Genomic DNA, 21,696 nt, shown 5'->3' on the forward strand with positions numbered 1-21,696 from the left:
ACCCTAGGATACTATGCCTCAGCCCCTTGCATCCAAAAGTCTGGGCATGAGCCCCAGGGGCAGGTAGAAGGCTCAGCTCCTCAGTTATCTCCTAAATACAGTGACGTGAAGAGAGCTCAGCAGGGAAAGAGCCATGAATAGCAGCCTGGGAACACCAACGAAAGGGAACGATGAGGAAAAATAACTCCAGTAAATTAAACAGCCGGGCAACAGACTGCCCTCAGAGCAGTCTCCCAGCCAGTCTGCAGCTTCTCATCTCCTCTCCAGCCCTTCCTCCAACTGCAGTTCAGGGGCCGACTCAAGAGGCTCAGCTTCCCCCAGGACAGTGGGCCCTTGGGGTGGTGGCCTGGCCTGGACCTTCACCAGGACCCAGGGAGCCTGTGACGGGCCCAGCAGAAGAATCCTCAGAGCCCTCCAAAGCAAGGGCCTTGGGGATCTGTGTCTGAAGGCTAGAGATGAGGGTTTTGGCCAAAGAGGTTCCCCCTCTCCAGGGTGCCTGCAGAGAAAAAAGCCCACATGGACTTTTTTGGGAAGCAGAGAAAGGCAGCAGGTGACCCCTTACGGATCCACATGTCTGAATCTGGAAGCCAGAACCACCCCCTGACCACACCTGTGACAAATGGGCTTCCAGGCCCACTAGGGCCATTCTGGGTTCCAGTGGGTTCTACCTCAGCCCTGCAGACCCTGTGCCCAGTGGGACCTGGACACCAGGCACACCGTCTCCCTCTCTGTATAAGCCTCCCCACTGAGGAGATGTGTTTGAGAAGATCTGTGGGTGCTCTGAGATGGTAGGAAAATCCTGGTAAGAGTGAGGCTTGACGCTGGAGAAGCTCCCCATATCCTCCCAAGCCCCGCCTCCAGAACCCCAACCGCTCTGACCAGCGGGTGCCCAGTATGAGCTTCGACATCTCAGGGGGGCAAAAGAGATGTGGACCCGGGGCCACATGGGCACGTGTGAGCACCTCCAAAACCTACTCCCACATCTGGATGGTCCCAGCAGCAGCCCTCTGGCTGCTTCCTCAGTAGTCACAGGATGATCCGGCTGAGAGTTCCACAGGCAGATAGCCCCAGCAAGCAAATCTGTCCAACTCCTGCCAATCACAGCACAGACTCCCCAGCTCCCAGAGGGCCCTGGGGCTGGGGTCGGGGTGGGGGGGAGATTGGGAGGTTCTGAGCACAGATTGAGGTTACTTCCCAGCTCAGGACTCTGGGAGGGAGCAGAGGCCAGAGGGACTGAGAAGGAAACAGGGCGACCAGGGATCATGGATCAACCTCTGGGAACATGGAGCCGCATCCCTGCGATTCCAGGACACACAGGTTTTCGTGCTCATCCCTGTAAGTCCCCAGACAGAAGAAAACCGCCTGAGCAAGCCAGACGGAGAGGTCCCAGTGGAATGTGCTCTGGACCAATCTACATTCTCCACTCTGATACAGGCTGTGCCCGGCCCACCACGGAGCCTGGGGAGAACAGTAAATGGCGGCTGGAGGGAAAGATGGGGCCCCTCCCACCCCCACACTTCCCAGACAGTCCACAAGTGGGGTTCTCCAGGTGTCAGGCGCTGGGGGCCTCGGCAGGCAACTGCAGTAGTCAGCAACACGACTTGGGGCTGCCTGGTGGAGAAATTCCCCAGGGAACAAACCACTGCACAGCTTTAGCGCTCTCTAGGAAGGTAGAGAGGTGGGACGGAAACAGACACGGAGAACAACAGGAAGTCACGAAAAGAAAAATAAGGTAGCGATCCTGATTCCAATCAGCAGAACCCTTCCTAGGCCTCAGAGTACTTTCAGGATCACCATCCCATTGCAGCCCACTGACAAGTCTCCCAGGTTGGACAGGCAAGTTTGATTAAGATTTGATTCCCACCTTACTGAGGAGAAGCTGAGGTCAAAGATCCTCCCAGAGAGGCAATGGCAGAGCAGCAGGGGAGCCCAAGCCTTCTCACAGCCAGCTATGGCCTGGGGTGGTGGTGCACGGACGCCCCCTAAATGTGTGCAGTACTTAGCAGTTTAAGGCACACACCCTTCTGTAGGTCTGGATTCTCACAACCACCAGAGGAAAGGGTAGGACAGGTTCTTGAATCCACACACAAGGTAAAGCATCCCTGGCTTTGAGCCATGAGTTTAACGGGGAGACTTGAGGAAGGGGGTGCGAAGGTAGGTGTTTGTTTTCTAAAGGGGGAGCAGGTGGGAGAGCAGGCCAGGGCCAGGGGATGAGGGAGGTGGGCCATCAGGGGCTGCCCTGGGTAGAAGGGCGTGGTGAGGAGGGGAGAGCCGGGTGAGAGGCAGTGTAGGGAACAGCCCCGAAGACATGTTCAGAGGGGATGGGGGAAGGTGGAAGAAACAAGAACCCTCTTCCTAATGACGACTGCTGGAGGGAGGAATTGGAACAATTGTAATTAAGGCTTCTAACAATAGGAAGGGAGCCGCGACAGTTCTGCATGTCAAACAAGGTACAGAGCTTCTCCCCAGCGTAGAGAGGGTGCTTAATACAGCAGCCCGCCCCCTCATTACCTGCTTAGCGGGCGTGAAGGCCCTCCCCTGCAGGGGGGAGGGCGCCTTCAAATCAACTGACTGCTATGGCTGTGGCCCCATCTCCTGCCCAGGCCCAGAAACCACTTCCATTTCTTCCTACCCTGAGGTGGGAAATGGGTTAACGGAAGATTCTCCCCCCACCACTAAGCAAGGAGGTGGAGGTCCGAAGAGGCAAATCCCACAGGGGTCCATCCAGCCTGGAACCCAGAGCTCCTGCCCCAACCCAGCCCTGCAGTGGGCAGCCGCTCACTCCAGGCCTGTGAGCTCCAGGCTTGGCGACATCTAGGGCAGCGCTGTCCCAGCAGTGAGTTCCAGCACACGGAGCACAGCACGCAGTCCAGGTCAGGCAGTCCCCTCACCCGGCCTCAGTGTCCCCACCTATGAGACAGAAGAATCTCATCCCTGGTCCATCACTCTACCAACGCTACTATGAGGATAAGGAAGATAAAATATCTCAATAATCATCAGCTCCTTAAAAGCACAAAGGGAACAAAAGAAACATGTACGACCACAGAATGTCAGGGCCTGAAGAGACCTCAGAGATGAGTTGGTCCAAGTCTATCATTTTCCAGATGTGGAAACTGAGGTCCAGAGACGGAAGTAGCTTGCCCAGGGTTACACAGCTAGTTAGCAAGCATGCCGGGGACTAGAACCCAGGTCTCGGGGACCAATTCCCTGCTCTCTTCCACTCTGCCACTTTGATCCCAGATACAAGTGAGAGTTAACTGGCATGCATCTTCTAAGAACAGCTGCACGGCTGCACCTCTAGGAGTGGGGAAGAAATGCAGGATGCATGGCCAGGCACCCCAAGATCCCGCAGGCTGTTTGGCTGGCCATCCAGTCCAGCCCCTCTCTGCCCCAAGTTGTGAGAAGTCTCCATTTAGGTGGGAAGACAGAAAGCTAATCAGCAATGCTGAGAATCTTGTCAATATTCCTCCCACGGCTCCTAAGTAAGACCCACAGCTCTCTATGGAGTGGCTTTTGTGAAATATGCACTTTTCAGACTCCCCTCCTCCCAGCAGGCAGGCTGAGAAAGGGGCAGGTGAAGGGGGGCTGGAAGGGGGAGGAGGGGGGCTTCGTTGCAGCTCTCTTTAGCTGCCATAAATGGGAACAAATTGAGCACCTCGTGCACTCAGCTCCTCTTCTGACTGCATCAGTGTTCCTCCCTCCACCCTTGCTCTCTCTTGAGGGTCCCCAAACCTCCCCCCCAATCAGGCCTCTGAGCCCCAGGGACCAGTCACGAAGAGTGTCCTAAATGGCTCAGACATCACAGAGCTCCTGCCCAGAGCCCAGGCTTATCGGCCTGACAAGCTGTCGCTCTGATTTGGGTCCAATGAGCTCTTGCCAACAAGCGGGGTAAGCCCCCCTTGAGAGGGCAGGGGGCACAGTGAGGCTTCAGAACACACCCGCCCTCACTGTACGGAGAACAGAAGGCACAGGATCCTCACCGCCAGCAACTGCTGTTTGCTTAGAGACCCCTGCAGACAGACTCCCCAGGTCGCCCGCCCAGCCACAGTCTCATGTCCTCCTGGCGTTTTTTAATACCCTTCCCCACCTGATCCAAAGTGCCACTGCTAAAGGGGTCTTCTGCAACCAGCACATCGCTGTACCCAAGCAATTCCTTGCACTCCACAGATCTGTTCAACACCCTTTGCATTAGTCCCTTTCTCTGGCTTCCAATATCACCATGTTTTTCCTGCCTTCTCCTTCTCCACCCTCCCCACTCCCTCTGCTTGTCCACAATCTCTTCACCGGATAGGCCTCCGCCCATGTTGTCCATCGTCCACCCTCCAGATCCTCGAGCCCTCTCCTTTTCACCCTTCTCATAGTCCCTGGAGAGCCTGCCTCCTCTACAAAGCCTATTCTGATCAGAAGACAGATGGCAGGTGTGGGACATGAACACAGACACTCGGCCCCGCTTGCTAGGCAAGAGCACTGAGCACCATACCTGGTGACCACCCCTGACCTGCACCCACTAGAAGACTAGCTGGTTAGCTGGCTCCTCCACCCCCTCATCTCTGGGTGCCCCATTCCCTCATCAGGTCTGCAGTGTGTGTGCACAAGAGCTCAGCTGAACCTGGGGGGAGGGTGGCAAAGCATGGAAGATCAGAAGTCTCTAGGCTTCGTGCAGTGGCTCACACCTGTAAGCCCAGCACTGTGGAGGCCAAGGCAGGAGGACTGCTTACGGCCAGGAGTTCAAGACCAGCCTGGACAACATAGGGAGACCCTGTTTCTACAAAAAATTTAAAAATTTTAAAAATATATAAAAAGAAGTCTCTATATAACATAAGATGGATAAAACCTTCATGAAACTTTACAGAAAGACATTAAAGAAGACCTAATGTATGGTGAAATATACCATGTTCACGAACAGAAATAGATAAGTAGAATACTAGTCATATTCATGAATAGAAATATAAAGATAAGCCGGTCACGGTGGCTCATGCCTGTAATCCCAGCGCTATGGGAGGCCACGGCGGGCAGATCATGAGGTCAGGAGTTCGAGACCAGCCTGGGCAACATAGCGAAGCCCTATCTCTATCAAAAACACAAAAATTAGCCAGGCATGGTGCCACACGCCTGTAATCCCAGCTACTTGGGATGCTGAGGCATGAGAATCGCTTGAACCTGGGAGGCAGAGGTTCCAACGAGCTGAGATCACGCCACTGCACTCCAGCCTGGGTGATGGAGAAAGATTATATCTCAAAAAACAAAAGAAAGAAATACAAAGATAGCGATTTTCCCTGAGATGATGAACGAATTCAATGAAAGGCAACCAAAATATGAAAAGGGTTTGCGGGAAGAGGCTGGCTGACTGATTTTTGGTGAAACAAGACAAACTAATTCTAAAATGTATGCAAAAGAACAAAGGGCCAAGAACAGCCAAAATACTCTTGAAAAAGCATCAGATGAAAGGATTTGCCCTACCAGATATTGAGACTTACTATAAAGTTGTAGTAATGAAGACAGTGTGGCACCAGGACAGACAAACAGTCCAGTGGACAAGACCCAGGCATACATGGAAACAGCTGGAGGTACAGGTTTACAGGGAAAGGCGGACTAGTTAATCAATGGAGCTATGGAGGAAAAACCAGAGCCCCATCTTATATACAAATACAAATTCCAAATATATTAAGGACCTAAATAGAAAAAGAAAAGCTTCCAGAAATCAGCCCAGGAACTCATCTTCAGTCATTTACCTGTTCATTTGACAATTCACGGGCACTGATTCTGTGGCGACAAGCACTGTCCTACCACCAGGCTGTAAAAATGAAGCAGGGCACCACGGCGCACATCTGAAATCCCAGCACTTTGGAAGGCCGAGGCAGAAGGACTGCTGGAGCCCAGGAGGTTGAGACCAGCCTGGGCAACACAGCGAAACCCTGACTCTACAAAAAATACAAAAATTAGCCGGGCTTGGTAGCACGTGCCTATAGTTTGAGCTACTCAGGAGGCTGGTGTGGAAGGATCGCTTGAGCCTAGGGAAGTCAAGGCTGCAGTGAGTCATGATTGTGCCACTGCACTCCAGTCTGGCTGACAGGAGTGAGACCCTGCCTCAAAAGAAAAAAAAAAAAAATAAGACATCCATGAGATAGCATGTATTTCCTACATACATAAAAAGTACAATCTAACAAAGAAGAGGCTGAAAATTTGACTATATTTGTTACAACAAAGAATTTCTGTTTACCAAGACCCCATGCAGAAAGTGGAAAGACAAACTAGAAACGGGAAGCTACATACTGTGTTTGCAATACATTCAGTTAACAACAAATTAGTATTCAAAACATAAATGAAACTCCTAAAAACTGTTAGGAAAAATGCAACTCAACAGGAAAATGAACAAAAGACAAACAGGTATTCACAGAAGATGAAAGAATAGCTAAGGAGCATATGAAAACGTCCACGAGTGATCAAAGAAATGCAAATTAAAACCATTATAATATAGCATTTTACATCCATTGTACTGGAGAATGCCAAAAACCATTTCCCGTTGACTTTCCACTGGTGGAAACGTCCACTGACACATCCTCACTGGAAAACAATCTGGCATTATCTAGGAAAGGTGGCAGGTACATATCCTGAAGCTCCACAGGGCCATTACACTCCTCCTATATACCTAGAGCAATGCACCTCAAGGTATGGTCCACAGAACTGCTTCATGCTTAGAAACTTTTATAGCAATCTGACATGGCCAGAACAGCCCAGAGCACCATCAGCTGACTCACTCAGGTACAGCTGAGCTCGTCAAGTGAGTCACGTGTGCTCTGAACCATGTACTAGTCACGTGCAGCAGGACCACCTCTGAGAACTAAAAACTTAAAAGACGGTCCTCCACCACAGATACTTCCAGAAACACTGTCCTAAAGAAACACTTCCACATGTACACCAGAAGACTTAGACAAGAATGTTTACAGAAGTGTTGTTTAGAGAGAAGAGGAAATAACCCAAATGTTCATCACCAGAAGAATATACTGCAGCACATTCAGGTGATGAAATACTACAGAGCCGTGAAAAGATGTGCACTCTGGCCACAACTACCAACGTGAGTGAATCCAGAAACACAACGCTGAATTTTTATTCTTTTATTATTTTTTCTTTGAGATGAAGTCTCTGTCACCCAGGCTGGAGTGCAATGGTGTGGTCCCGGCTCGCTACAACCTCCGCCTCCCGGGTTCAAGCAATTCTCCTGCCTCAGCCTCCCGAGCAGCTGGGACTACAGGCATGTGCCACCACACCTGGCTAATTTTTGTATTTTTAGTAGTGACGGGGTTTCATTATGTTGCCCAGGCTGGTCTCGAACTCCTGACCTCGTGATCTGCCCATCTTGGCCTCCCAAAGTGCTGTGATTACAGGCGTGAGCCACTGCGCCTGGCCCAACGCTGAATTTTTAAAAGTACATTCAGAATTATTCTGTTTATCAAAAGTTTAAAAATCAGTGAAACTAAATGATGCAGTGTTTAAGAATGCCGATATATATATGGAGTGCACGTCACACAAGATTCAAGGAGAACGGTGCTCTCTCAGGGAGAAGCTGGGGGTCACAGAGGCTCATGGGTATAGAAAGTCCTCTATTTCATAAACTAGGCTTCTAAGTGGGTAGAGGTTTGTTTTATAATTTTTTTAAGTACATGAATTTACATATGATGTATTTTACAACTGTCGCTTATTTTAGGTGACGGTGTTTCTGGTTGGAAAAGTGACCTGGACCTGGAGCTCTGTGTGCTGTGTCCTGGTCAGCCCAAGTCACAAGCCAGCTGTCCAGTGGAGTCCAACATCCACCAAAGGGCCTGTGCAGGCCCCGCATTGTGACCACCAGCCCAGCTGGCTGGGTCCAGGCCCCACTCATCACGCCTAAGACAAAGGGAGGCAGAAGAAGCATGTGGGGCTGCCCCTTCTGGGAGGCCCAGAGCTATGTGTAGAATGTGACAGGTGCAGCTGCAGGCCTTGGGGTCAGAGACCACATCCTCCTCCACTGCCTTCTCCCTACCTACACCTCTCATTCCAAGAAACCTCCCTGGCCCTCCCAGTTGCCCCCATTCTCCCATATACTCCAAAGGCCTGAAGGCATTCAGAACAATCCCCAGCCCAAGGGACACCTGGGGCCCCTCCCAGGGCTCCAACACCCTCCTGGCATTGTTATCCGAGCGGTCCATACTCCAACCCACAGGCACCTAACTTCCTGTTCATACACTCTCACTGCAGGAACCATAGTAATACCAACAACCACAGCTCCTGTGCACGAAGTCCGAGGTGCCAGGCAGCCTGCTAAGCAGTAGACCCCCATCATGCACAGAGCACCTCCTGCGGGCCTCAGCACGGCCCTGTAGGAGAGGTGGTGCTGTCCAAAGTGAGGAAACCCAGACACCAAGAGGTTAAGGAATGCCTTCAAGACACAGCCCTCACTTCTGGAGGCTCCCACTCAAGAGGGGCTTTCTTCATGTAAAGGCTGCCCGGCTGATGTGAACATCCACCCTAGTGAAGAACCCCTGCATTGGAAAGAAAGCTCCCTGAAAGCGGGGCCCTGTCCCCCTTCTCCTTGGCCGGTCTCCCACAGCCCACCGGCCACTAAAACCGGGCCCCTCTGCGTGCTCCTGACGGGGTAAGCTAGACACTGCGAGGGAGATTTGAATCCCTGCAGCCCCCCCTGCCCAAGGGCTTCTCCAGTTCTCCTGGGAGCCTTCCAAGTTTGCTGGGGTGCACAGGAGAGGAGGCAGACCCCATCTGCATCAAACCAGGGGCTCACTAAGTGAGAAGAGGTTTCAGGCCTCCCCTGAAGTCCCACGGCTGGTTAGATAAAGAGTCAAGTTAGAAGCCACATCTCGACCTTGTGCTGCTCCCCTGCCTGACCGTGTGCCATTTTTAACATCCCTGCCAGGATCGGACCCCAACCCCCCACCACTTCTGCTGGCAGATTAGCTTTCAAATGTGAGCAGGGACAAAGCTGGCTCAGAAGACTTAACTCTGCCCCATGGGTTTAGCTCGGTTTCAAAGCTTCCTAACTGGAACCAAATAAACGGGCATATCACAGCTGGAAGGGAGAAGCTGGAAAGCAGGGAGAAAACAGGGGCATCTCTCTAAAGCTGGATTACCTACAACGACAGCTTGAGCCCGAGTGACACAGCAAGACCTGTCACGGTGGTCTCTGCCAGAAAAACAAAACAACCCTGTCCTGGGAGCCCTGGAAAGCCACTGACAAGCATCCCCAGGCACTGCTGCATACCTTCCCACAGGCCAGAGCCCCTCAACTTCAGAACCCACTCTAAACTCTCCAGCCCCGGAAGCCACTCCTGAAGGGTGCCACCAGACTGGCACGACCCTTTGTTTCTCTGGGTTCAGCCCATTGCTGGTGCCATCTCCCCCTTGGGCTGCTAGCTCTCCCCTGGCATACGATCTGGATTAACATGTTCTCTCTTCCTACCCTTCTTCTCCCTGCCCTGGAGCCCCTAGTCTCATCTAATCAGCAAACTCCTATTCATCCTTCAAACCCCAGGTGTCACTTGCTCTACTCTCTTATCTCTATATCTTGTCTCTATTAAGCAGTATTCATTACTCCGTTAAGGAGCTCTATTAAGCAGCTACTGCTCAGACCTGTAATTATCTGCTTATGTGTCTGACTTCTCCACACAACTTTGAGCAGCTCAAGGGCCCGGCTTACAGCAGGTGCTCGACTAGCCACAGAGCATCTGCCAGCCCTTTCAGTGGAAGAAACAGAAAGGCCACAGGATTCGCTAATTCTTTTTTTCAAACTAAGGGGAAAAAAAAAAGGAAGGCTCTTTTTCTCACCTCTCTTTCTGATGGGAATAAACGTTTTAGAGCAGGAGAGTCAGAAAGGAGCTATGTGGGCGTGGAGGGGAGGAAAGGACAGGCAGGCCACCAGGGCTCTGGGTACAGGCCTGCTGCTGCTCCACCCTAGAATGCTCTCACCTCTCCCTTGGCAGCCCTGTGTTCAAATGTTCAGCGCAGGACGAGCCAGATGACCTCTCGATTCCACGACTTCCTGGCACGAGAAAACTGATCTGCCCTGTGTGAGCCCAGTCAGCCCATTCTCACCAACTGGAGGATCCTGTGCACCGAGCGGGCATTCAGTAAATAGTTGTGGCATGAGTGAATGGACCCAATTGGGACCCCAGCACCCTGATGAGCCACAGAAGGCCTCTGGCCACAGAGTCTGCCACCAAGTTCAGCCAAGGGCAGCCAGGCGCACGGAGGTAGGAACGGGGGAGGACGAGGCCTCTCCGTCTGGGGAAGAGGCTGGAGGGTGTTTTCTGCGCTCTTCATGGGCCAGGGTGGAGGGCCCAGCGGCCTTTCCTCAGGCTAGAGAGGGCTGCTTACCCTGTTTCAACTGGGACTTTCTCTTCTCTACCCGCCTGCTCCCCACCCCCTCCTGATTGACACCAATACTTGCTCTGACAAGATTTAAAAATAGGTATTAAGACAAGGAAGTTTAATTTTTAATGCTGTGGAGAGGAAGTGAACACAGACCTGGCATTCCCTCACGGCCACATTCCAGGAGTCTCGGGGTATCTGCCAGGCCCCGCACCTGTCCCCCTTCCCCCAGCAGAGGCAGGCCTGACCCACCCTTAAGATCTACTTGTCGCAGCCCTCTAGGAAGACAGCCTGAACCCTCACACCTGAGCACTCTGGGGAGGCCCTAAGTGCCTCCTGCTGCCCAGGTTACCCTGTGTCTCCTCTGCCTGGAGAGGCCAGGTGAGGCCAGGTCTGAACCCAAGCTCCCTGCTGGGACCCTTAAGCCCACTCGCTACTGCTGTTTTCAGACAGAAGGCCCCCCACAGACTCCTCATGACACTCCAGGCCACCCAACACTTACCGTGCACACACCTCAGCCCGAGCCTACAGAGGCACTCGTGACACGGCCGAGCCAGTACTGAGCATGTGCCACCAATGCAGCTGCACAGCCCGACCACGCTGCCTGCACCCCAAGGCAGCTAGCGTCTGTGAGGGCCCTGACTTCACTTAAGGGAGTTTAATCAGGGCCCCATCAGCACTCTGCCCGGGGCCACCCTGCACCAACCTTTCCCTGTTCCAGCAGGCTGGCTGAACACAGCCTCCTCAGCTAATTAGCCTTCATTACAGGAGCGATCCACAAGGAACAGGCTTTCCAATGGGCCAGAATGTCACTGCTCTGCCAGCCATAATTTAAAGTGATGGGACAGCTCTGCTGGCAAGCATGAAAAGTGACCATTATCCTAAGTAGCAATTATGCCAGCAGCCCCAGCCCCGCCCCCGCCCCCCACATCAGACAGGAACTCGATTTGGGTCGGGAAGAGCTGGGCGGGATCAGGACTTGCTGCCCCAGGAAGGGTACACATGACCCCAGCATTCAGAGGTCCCTTTTCCAGCCCAGCCCTGTGCTCTCTTCTCTACTCACAGTTTGAAGCTCTGAGCCTCCTTTGCCCTCTGGGAGGGGCTTAGAATCATTTAATCTCTACTACCAGTATTCTACTAGATGGCCCTGGGAGGACCCAGAGATGGGGCTGACTGAGGAAAATGCCCAGATGGTTTTCACTGCTGGGAGGAATCCCTTAGGGTGAGTGTGCTTACTGGGGAACAGGATCCTCAGTATGGGGAAACTTTTGTCCCAATTCAAGCCTCCTATTCCCTATCCACCTAGAAGCCAGCATTGTCTTTAGTCCTGAGAGTCGGGACAGGGGATGCAGAAGACAAAGAGGAGATGGGACTCAGTCAGGAGTGACCACTGACTCCCTCTCCTCTACCCTCACCTTGCTGCCCTCCTGGAGGCCCCAGATTCCCATAGTGCACTGGGTTGCCAACATGGCTAGCACTGTCTGGTTGAAGTTGCAGTGTCAGGAGCAGACTTGGACCCCTACAAGCAGGCAGGCACCCAGCAGCCTATAAGGCATCTGCCCTTTTCTTAGTAAGGAGGAGGACCACGGGCTGTGTGGCTCCACCTCCCAGCCTACCCCCAGTGACGTCACCCAGCCCTCACCAATACTAGTACCCTAGAAGCTCCACCCAGTGGTAAGGAACCCATGCACGCCTGTGAAGGGTTGCAGTGTACGACAGCTGCACCTGTCCTCCACATGGGAATCCTCCCAGGCGCTCAGAGGCACAGGGGGGGCAGGGGCGGCGGATGGCAGCAGCAGTGAGTTTGGAGAAATACCAGACAGGCTCCGGGATCTATGGGAAGAGCTCTATCTATTGATTGCAGGCCTCAGGTTCAATTCTAATGCTTCAGAAAAGCCTCCTTTCTGGATCTGAGCCACAAGACTACAAGTTAAGGCTACAAAATTCCCAACAATTGTACCTGTCCCAGAGGGCTGGGCTTGACCCAGCCTGCATGCTTCCCCTTCCCCCCTGCACAAAACAGCAGCAGAGGCCCCCCAGGAACCCTGACTCATCAACACCCCACCTGCCTTTGAGGTTTTCCCTTCCCATTCTGCTCCCTCCTCTGCTCCTTCCCCAGGATCAGGCCAAGCACCAGCTTGCAGGAAGTCTTCATTTGAGTGGAGCACAGTGACCCACCACCCCCAAATCCTGGCCAACACCCTGCTGCACCTGCTCCTCCACCTCCCAAAAAACACAGTGGCAAACACTCTTACACACAAGCATGAACTTCTCTTCTGCTAAATTCCCCATCTTACCTAAGGTCTATGTCTTATTTCATCATCTCATTTGCTACTAGCATACAAGAAGTGGGTCTTGGAGATTCAATTTTTCCCTGCTTATAGTATGTCATGGGAATCCTGAAAATATTAAGTAATCAGAAAAGTCAGAACCTAGGAGAGAACAACTCCTAGCCTGGTAAGAGAGTGTAATCGGTACCTTCTGATTAGGAAGAGACAGCAAGTTCTCTCGCTATCAACCGTAAAGACAAAATATTTCACCAACTAGCTCATTAACCTCTGCCAAGCTTTTAAGGGAAGATGGGAAGAATCGCTTGTCATCCCATAGCTAAGGAGCTAGGAGAGCCTTTATCAGAGAGGCAAGCGTGAGATCTAACTTCTCTTCCCCATCAAGTGGAACTCAGGAGCCACTACCACATAACAACATGTTGTGGATTTACAGCTCTGGCCCTCCATGCATTCACTCACAAACATATAATGAGGGCCTACTATGTGCAGGGTACAAATCACTGTACTAGCCAGTGAGGAGGTCCCCAAACCAGCTTGGGCCCATCCTGGAGAAGAAAGGCACAGCAGGCAGTTATACCAACTCCGGCCAGCAGGTGGCAGGGTGGGGGTGGGGAGGAGCGAGCGCAGCTGAGTGGGGTTACAGGCCCCAGGGTCTTCCTAATAAGGCTTAATATAGGCAGGGTGGGGTGAAGCAAAAGTGTAAGTTGAGACTACGAAAAAGGATGGAGAAAGAAGCTGTGAGCAATGAAAAGGGCAGCATTCGTGTGAGTCCAAAGGCACCAGGGAAGCACACACCAGTGCTCGGCTGACAGATGCTGGCAGATGGGTCACAGGACCAGGAGGCACTGGCCCACGAGGCAGCCAGAGACATTCCAGTGGTGCTCGCCACCAGAAAAAGAATGAGACTATCTGCCCCAGCTTCCAAAAAACTCTAGGCACATGACAGGTAACATCCTAATACGGTGGCTGGAGGGTCTAACGCATGGTGACAACTAGGGGACTCCAACTCAAGTCATCTCAGACCAGTCTCTGGAAAAGCAGCCCACGCCCCAGGCAGGGAAGGGGGCTTCTCTCCCCAAGAGAGAAGACGAGGATGCCTGCCCCCACCCCAGGTGGCATGTAACCAGTGAGGTGAGGACAAGGAGGGAGACCATCACGGCAGCCCCTGTTGGACTGGAAAGGAAGCCCAGTCCTTCACGGACCAAGTGATTTGCCCAAGGTCACACAAGAAGCTAATGCAGAACCAAGACTGGAGCCCAGTCTTCTTCCTGTGCTTGCAATTCTACGGGAAAAGTCACCCCCTCCACACACACCCCCACCCTAAAAAGTTTTTCAGCTAATGTGGATGACTCCACACAAAAGCTGAATGCCTCTTCAGCACAACCGCTTCTTCCTGACTGCACTCTGAATGACTTTCTCCTGCCCTCAGTGCTCCTCCTGGACCACCGGCAGTGGGCAGCTGACAGCCTCCAGCAGGCAGGACAGACTCTGGGACACAGCCAAACATCTGCGCTAAGTCGAGGCTTGGGTGAAGAAAGGCAGAGACGGCAGTTGGGATGAAGGAACGATTCGAGATGAATTTAAGAAGTTTTCAAATTTTCCTCACCAGTATTTCTTATGCACGTGCACATATGTGCGCACAGCCTCCAGAGTCACACAGAGGACAGAAAGCAATTCCCAGCTGCCCTACCCATTCATAACTTCTCTAGAAAAGGGCCTCTCACCAAGGACATGGGCACTCTGCTTGTCTCCCTTTGTCCCTTCCAGCCACTGGGGCTCCCAGAACCTGGAAGCACGTGGCCAGCCAGCTCCCTGCCTGGTCCACTGCAATCCCTCAAAAGCAGCAGCCAGCCACCCGATGGCAGCATGCCCCCACACCCCTCCTTTCCCATCCAGGCCCCAACCCGGGAGCATATCTGAGGACTAGCAAGCAGGTCCATTGGCTTGGGACAGGGGCTCCTCCTCTTTTTCCTAGGATTCACTGAAAGAAGTGGGAAGATATGGCCTCTACACCCCGCCCCCCTCCAACCCACTCCCATAAAATGCTGCAGATTGTATTCTTGTGCATTCAGGAGGAATATAAGAAGAAACTCAGAAATACATCCTCATTTGTGCCTATCTCCAACTCAAGCTCACAGCTGTTAAAAATTCTGACCCCACAGCCATTACTGCAGGCTGCCCAGTCGGAGGAACTTCCAGCTTAGGTTTTCTTATAGGGGAAGGAGGTGGTGCCAAACTTTGCCAGCCTCTTAGGAATAGAGCAAGTCTCTCCTGAAGACAGGCAAGCTGGAGCTCCCATTCCGCCACCAAAGAGAGGGAGAAATGAAAGACAAAGGTGCATGAAAGGGGGACGGGGGCAATTTTTTTAAAAGCACACTTACCACTGTGCAGCGCCGAGGAGGGAGAGGGTATTCACGCTATGGTAAGCCAAGAGGAGAACAGGGCAAAGGGAGAGAGAAACGTAAGGACTTACCCAGAATATCAAATTGAAGAGGAACATCATGTACTTCAAGCAGCAGAGGCAGCCCCTGGCCATGTTGCACTTCTTAAATTCTAGGAGGAACACAAAGGACAGGTCCAGGTAAAACACCACGTACTTGCTGCCTTTGGGTGCATTGTACTTGTCGGTCTTAACGCCGGCCTCGGCGCGGCTCTGGCCCCGGGAGCCCGCGGTGCCGTAGAAGGCGCCGGCCGTGAAGCCGCGGCCGAACGGGCGGCCGGAGGTGGACGGCTTGGCAAAGTCCGAGTCCTTGCTGTCCAAAGATGGACTCCGGTGGATCGAAGAATCCTCGCTACTCGACTTCTCCATGCTCACGGCGTTCCCGGGGGGCGCGAGGGGCGGGGGGCATCGCTCCCAGAATGGGACGAAGGGGGCGCCCAAGTCGGGCGCGGGCTGCGGGCGGGCCGGCGGAGCCTTGCACGCCCCCTCTCTGCACCGGGGCGCACTGGCGGCCGAACCCCGCGCCCAGGGGCTGCTGCCTCTCGGACCGCTCCCCGCTCCTGGCCGGCGGGCCCGGGAGGGCTCTGCGGCGCGGCGCGGCTGTCTGCGCGCTCGCGAACGATTCCCGGCAACCAGCTTGCCCGCGTAACTCAGAGTCTTTGGGGAGGCTGCAATTTGATTTCTCTTTCCAGGGCGTCAGCTCGCCTCCGGCCGCACTGGCCGCTCCACGCGAGGCAGAAGGGCACCGGGATCCAGGCTCCCTGGGCACACCTCTCCCAGCCCAGCCCAGCCCCAGCGCTGAGCCCCACCACTTGGCCGGCGCTCCGCCTCCTCTCGTTCCGCGACTTTGCGGAGCTGCCGCCGGCCCTGGGCTGCCCCGGTGCGCGGCGGACAGTGCCGAGGGATCCGCCGCAGCTGCAACCGCTGGGCTTTCCCTGCGAAATCCCGGCCCCGACTCGCGACTCTGAAATCGCCTGGAGCCCCCTCCCCGGGCCCTCGGCCCCGCCCCCTGCTTTGCATTCGACCAATGGGCGCGAGGCCTTCCCGGCCCCGCTGGGGAGCCACCCCCTCCCCAATGACACACTATCTTTAATGGGATTAGCGTTCCGCTGTGTGCCTAAACAAGTGCGCCGCGAACCCTCGCTAAATGTCAAGGGCTCTGCAGCTGAGGGGTGAACCAGAACCTTCAACGGAAAGCGCTGGTGTCTTTTACCCGAGGAAGGGAGCGGCGAGAGGAGGGGGATGGCTGGAGGTACCCACGGCCCAAGCAAGCCAGAGGAAAGGTCTGGGGAGAAGGACTGGATGGGGACAGAAGCGCGGCCGCTGTAGAGCTGGCCGCCGCCCCCTATGCACGTGGGGGCCTGTCCGGCCAGGGCACGCGGTCTCCCGGTTAGACCTACACACACTCTCTCACACACGTCCCCCATGCCTTTGCACACGTGGGTCTGGCTAGGGCGCACAGGGAGAAGGGACCGCAGGGAGGGGCGAGGTATCGGAAAGCGCTGGGGGCCTCCACGGGGTGCGCGCCGCCCTCCCCGCCCCCTCGGCGCGCACGCACGGGCGCGCACACACGCGGCTCCGCCAGGCTCCTGCAGCTGCGCGAACCCCTGCCCCCGCGTTCTCGGTTGGGACGCTGCGGCTGCTGGAACCCCAGGCAGGCTGACAGGGGCAGGTGGACGAAGCCGGGTCCTACCTTGCCTTTCCTCACCCTGTCTGTGCCAAGAGTGATGTAGGGGTGCTCTTGGCCACTGTCTGGGTGCTCTCCCGTGAGGTCAGAGAAACAGCAGGAGGAATGCTTCTGCTCGGGGCTTGGGAACATCCTACCGTAAAACACTGCAACTGGGCAGCCTCCCTTGGGCTGGTGCAGAAGTCTGCATTGCCGACCGGGATACCACATTTTGCAAATGATGAGGATTAGAAGACTTGCGGGTGGGGAACCCACCTCTCTTTTCCGCTACCCTTCCAGTCGCTCAGGAAGAGAGTACTGAAGGCACCGGAGGGTAGGAGCCACATTTTACCAGGTTCTGTAACCCCACCCCCTACCACAGGGCTTGGCCTCTGGGAGGCGCTCACTGGGGATGGCTGGATGGAAGAATTCATGTCCTACCTGGGGCTGTGGGTGTGGAAAGTCCTTCCTGGATCCCAGCAGGTATCATGTCACACCTAGAACTGTGTGCTAAACCCTGGGTCAGGCCCTTGAAGAAACAGATATGAGAAGTGGGGCTCCCTGCCCTTCAGGCAGCCACAATCCAGTTAGGAAGACAGGAGGGTATTAATCACCACAGCAGCACAGACGGGCAGACACAGAGCTACCACAACAGACATGGCCATCGTGGGAGGGGGACATGAATTCCAGCCAGAGGGACTTCCAGACCCTCATCACAGAGCTGTCGTGGTGACCTGTGCTGGTGGTGACCTGTGCTGGTGAGCCTGCAGCCTCACTGGCTCTCTGGCAGGCCCGCCTCCCAGACGTGAGAGCTCTCCCGTTCTGAGTGCAGCTCCCCTACTTTAAAGGAACCTGCAGTGGTTTTACCATCCTGAACCCTTTCCCAACTCAGATGGGGAGCCCAACAATAAAAGCTAGTGTGTATTACAGCCACCAGCAGCTACTCTCTCTGGCTTCGGCGCAGCAGCCCCACCGATGCTGTCTGCAGATGAAGGGGCAGATGTCTAGTCGCCTCCCGATGTAGCACCAGGGCTGCCTGACTGGCATGGCTAATGCCTTTTGTCCTCTGCAGCCTCACCTGGCCGCTCCTGAGGGGCCCATGGCTGCCACTTCATTCTCACAACATTCCTTCTTTGATTCAGGGATAGATCATTTACCAGCTGGACCAAGAGTCACAAGACCTGTTTTTCACTTTGAGCTCTTTTTAGCTGTGTGATCAAGGGCAAGGCAGTGTGCCTTTCTGAGCTCCTGTTTCCTCTTCTTTAACATGCGGATTAAAAGAGCTGGTGGATGTGAGGAGAGTCTGAGGACATGAGACTGAACAAATTGGGGGGGCTGATCCTACCAGTCTCAGGTGGGGAGCTGGTGTCACGGAGGGCCCTTAAGGGTGGCCCCCTCTACTTCCTATTTTTCGTCTCTTCTCCCCAGCTTACACCTTGCCCAGGCAGAATGGTTTCCTCATTGTCCCTGGATCTTTCCACCTTCATTTCTGATTATAAATTAATTTGTGCCACTAGCCACTTCCTCAGAAGTCTCAGGACCTTGGGGTTCAGGGGGTCCCCAGCAGGTAGGGGGAAACAACAGGCAAGTAAGAGGAAGTGGAGGCTGCAGTGCAACAGTTCTGCCTCCTCTGGTCACACTTGTCAAAGGGCACTGAAGTCATACCTGTCCGTCCCTGAGCAAAGCTACAGTGAAGTCCCATCAGGGCACCCAGCTTATGAATCTTATGATTCATCAGAATCATGAGACCAACTTTGACGTGTAAGTCTTTATATACCCCCAGGAACCAAGCTTCCCACAACCTTACAAGATAGGTATACCCTATTATCCCCATTTTACAGAAAAGAAAACTGATTTCACAGCCCATGCTCCACACTCTCTTGGACTCTAAACAGTTTCTGCCCTTGAGAATCTTCCAGGCTAACAGACTCTTTATTTTTATTTTTATTTTGAGACAGAGTCTCGCTCTGTCGCCCAGGCTGGAGTGCAGTGGTGTGATCTTGGCTCACTGCAAGTTCCACCTCCCAAGTTCACGCCGTCCTCCTGCCTCAGCCTCCCAAGTAGCTGGGACTACAGGCGTACGCTGCCACGCCCGGCTAATTTTTTGTCTTTTTAGTAGAGACGGGGTTTCACTGTGTTAGCCAGGATGGTCTCGATCTCCTGACCTTGTGATCCGCCCGCCTCAGCCTCCCAAAGTGCTGGGATTACAGGCGTGAGCCACCGTGCCCCGCCAGGCTAACAGACTCTTAAAGCACAACGGGGAACCTGAAATACCATGTCCTGATGTGAGGTCATTAGATAAAAGGACCCTGAGTATCAGGGGCAGTGCTCCTGGACTGCTAATGAGAAAGGCGAGTCATCACCCAGATGACCTTGAGTGACCTGACACAGGCTGGAAGAAGGAAGCTGGTGTGGGGAGATGCAGCGTAATCTAGTCCTATCTTAGGATGAAGGTGGTAGAGCAGCCTCAGGCAGGCAGCTCTAGGAACACGTCCCTCCTCCTCCCTCTCTCACCATTAGCACACCATCCATTGGTGCTGGCTTGTTCAAGATAGGAGGACGTGGAACAAGGACCCACGGAAGACACAAAGCTGAGTAAGACAAGGCGTGGGCCTCAAGGAGCTCAGGATCTAGCTGAAGCGACCCACCTTCTTCCCCCACTCACGACTGCAGCTAGAGAAGCCCATAGCAGAGTGATGCACAGAGCACAGACCGTGGCAGGATGGGCACCGAGCTGTCCCTTGGCCTCCCCTTGCAGAACGGTTCTATGAAGTGGGTGGCCAGCCTAGAAAGGCGTGAGTGTGGTAACTTCAGGAGGCAGGGAGGAGACAGGCCTGACTGAAGCAAGAGAAGGTGCTTAGAGGTCAAAGTGAGCTACCCTGTGGAGCCTTGCATGGCACATGAAAAGTCTAGGCTGCATCCTGCAGTGTCCCAAGCAGTGGGGCCCATGATTAACCGGTGCCCTAGGAAGCTGGGCCTGGCACTGGCATCGGGGTGGAGCAGAGGAGAGAGGTGAAAGATCGATGGCCGTGGCTACCTCGGTTCCTTAGACTGCGGGTACAGACGGAACAATCAGATAGAAATGGTGCTGCGAGACACCATCCCTCTGGCAGCTCCCGATCCTTCTCAGCTTGCCACCCAGGCGAGCTGGCAGGTGCAGGCTGCCCTTCAGGGGTTCTCTGAGCATGTGAACAAGGCAGCCTGACTTCACTTTCCTTTTTTTTTTTTTTTTTTTAACAAAAAAAGTGAAGCAAGTACAGCATTCTCAGAGGGGAAGAAGAAAAGCGAATACATGAAATCAACATGCCACATCTCTGCTGGCTGGCAACTGGGGAGATGTGGGCTTTGGAGTAAATGCCAAGCTCTCTCTGCCTCTCTGTGAATTCCTCAGGCTGGCAGCATGAGACAGAGTTCAGTCTTTGGTCTCTCCCTCACCCACACACAATCAGAGTCAACGGGCCAGCCCACAGCCCCTTTCTGACCCATGCTGAATGTTCCCACATTTGACACAAGGTGCAGCTTGTGAGGCACCCTGTGCCTTTAAGCCTCAAACAAGGCAGCCCCCCAACAAAGCCAGGGTTCAGGTTAGACACAAAGTGGCGCCTGCCACCCAAAAGAGCACGTGAGACGGGCGCCATTTCAGATGGGAGAGCTACTTACCTCCCCCCGATATTTAAACTCCAAATATGGGATCTTCTTCAGCTATACAGAAAATGCTTTCATTGCTAAGCAAACCATTTAGCAACCGTGCCAAAAGAGAACGATGGAGAGGTCCCTAGCAGGGGGCCCACATAGTGGTGGGGAGGCTATAGGGCAGGTGCTTTCCTCTGCCTCAGAAATTAAACAGCTAGGAGATTGCGTGTTGCCATACTTGGCCATGATTCAGGAAGGACGGTAACAATGCTGGTGAAAGGGTTAGGGTAGAAAAGAAGGAATGGTATTGTTATTTGTTTTTAATCTGTTTGTTTTTTTAAGTTTCTGAGACCAGTAAAGGAAACAAAGGCCAGGCGTGGTGGCTCACACCTGTAATCCCAACACTTCGGGAGGCCAAAGCAGGTGAATTGCTTGAGCCCAGGAGTTCGAGACAAACCTAGGGAACATAGTGAAACCCTATCTCTACAAAAAATACAAAACTTAGCTGGGTGTGGCGGCACGCACCTGTAGTCCCAGCAACTCAGGAGGCTGAGGCGGGAAGATCACTTGAGCCCGGGAGGTCAACGCTGCAGTGAGCCATGACTGTGCGACCGCACTTTGCTTGGGTGACAGAGTGAGACCCTATCTCAAAAAAGAAAATTAAAGAAAAGAAAAAAATAAGCAGGGTTTGGCTTTGGTGGGAAAGTTCACAGACAGCAGGACACAAAGAGTAGCCAGGGTACCTCCCTGTCTGGAGAAAGGTCTGCTCCTCCCTCCTTCGACTGAAACTACAGTTTGCCCACCTGCCTCTGCTCTGGTCACTGAGCTTCTAAAAGAAGGCAGAGGCTGTGTCTGGGTCATTTTAGCCCACCCCCAGTGCCCATCAGTGACCACCCCACAGCAGGTACTCAGGAAGTGCTGGAGGACAGAGGGGAAAGGAAGACCAGCGTGCCTACATCTTGAGCTCTCCTCAAGGATAGCCTGACAGCCCCGAGTTCATTAACTAAAGGATGGGACCCAAGCCAGAAATCTATGGAATTGTTCCTGGAAAGCAGGCTAGCCAAGGGCGTCTGAATCTGAGGAGCTGAAACACCCAGCTACAGATAAGAGTGCAGATGCCACGCGGTCAACTTATTTCACACACAACCATATCCCCAGCACGCGGCACAGCCTGGGATGGATGGATGGACGGATGGATGGATGGATGGATGGATGGATGGATGGATGGATGGATGGATGCATGGATGGACAGACAGACAGAAGGACAGATAAACAAACGTATGGAGGAAGAGGTGGGAAAGATCTGAGGT

General features: G+C 53.8%; 1 protein-coding gene across 5 annotated transcripts in view; it reads right to left on the minus strand.

Annotated features, from left to right (window-relative positions):
* Positions 1–21,696, minus strand: part of TSPAN9 (tetraspanin 9) — a 207,221-nt gene that overhangs the window by 68,054 nt on the left and 117,471 nt on the right. For 3 of the 5 annotated variants that reach the window (XM_030939368.1, XM_030939366.1, XM_030939369.1), the window contains one exon: positions 15,121–15,200. In XM_030939368.1, coding sequence (XP_030795228.1) covers positions 15,121–15,183 — 63 coding nt within the window. In that variant the 5' untranslated portion in view covers positions 15,184–15,200. Of the gene's footprint in view, positions 1–15,120; positions 15,801–21,696 lie in introns of those variants that run through there. The other 2 variants (XR_004059658.1, XM_030939365.1) reach the window with 1 other exon arrangement.

This window comes from Rhinopithecus roxellana, chromosome 10 (assembly GCF_007565055.1).
Source record: "Rhinopithecus roxellana isolate Shanxi Qingling chromosome 10, ASM756505v1, whole genome shotgun sequence".
Lineage (NCBI taxonomy): Eukaryota > Metazoa > Chordata > Mammalia > Primates > Cercopithecidae > Rhinopithecus > Rhinopithecus roxellana.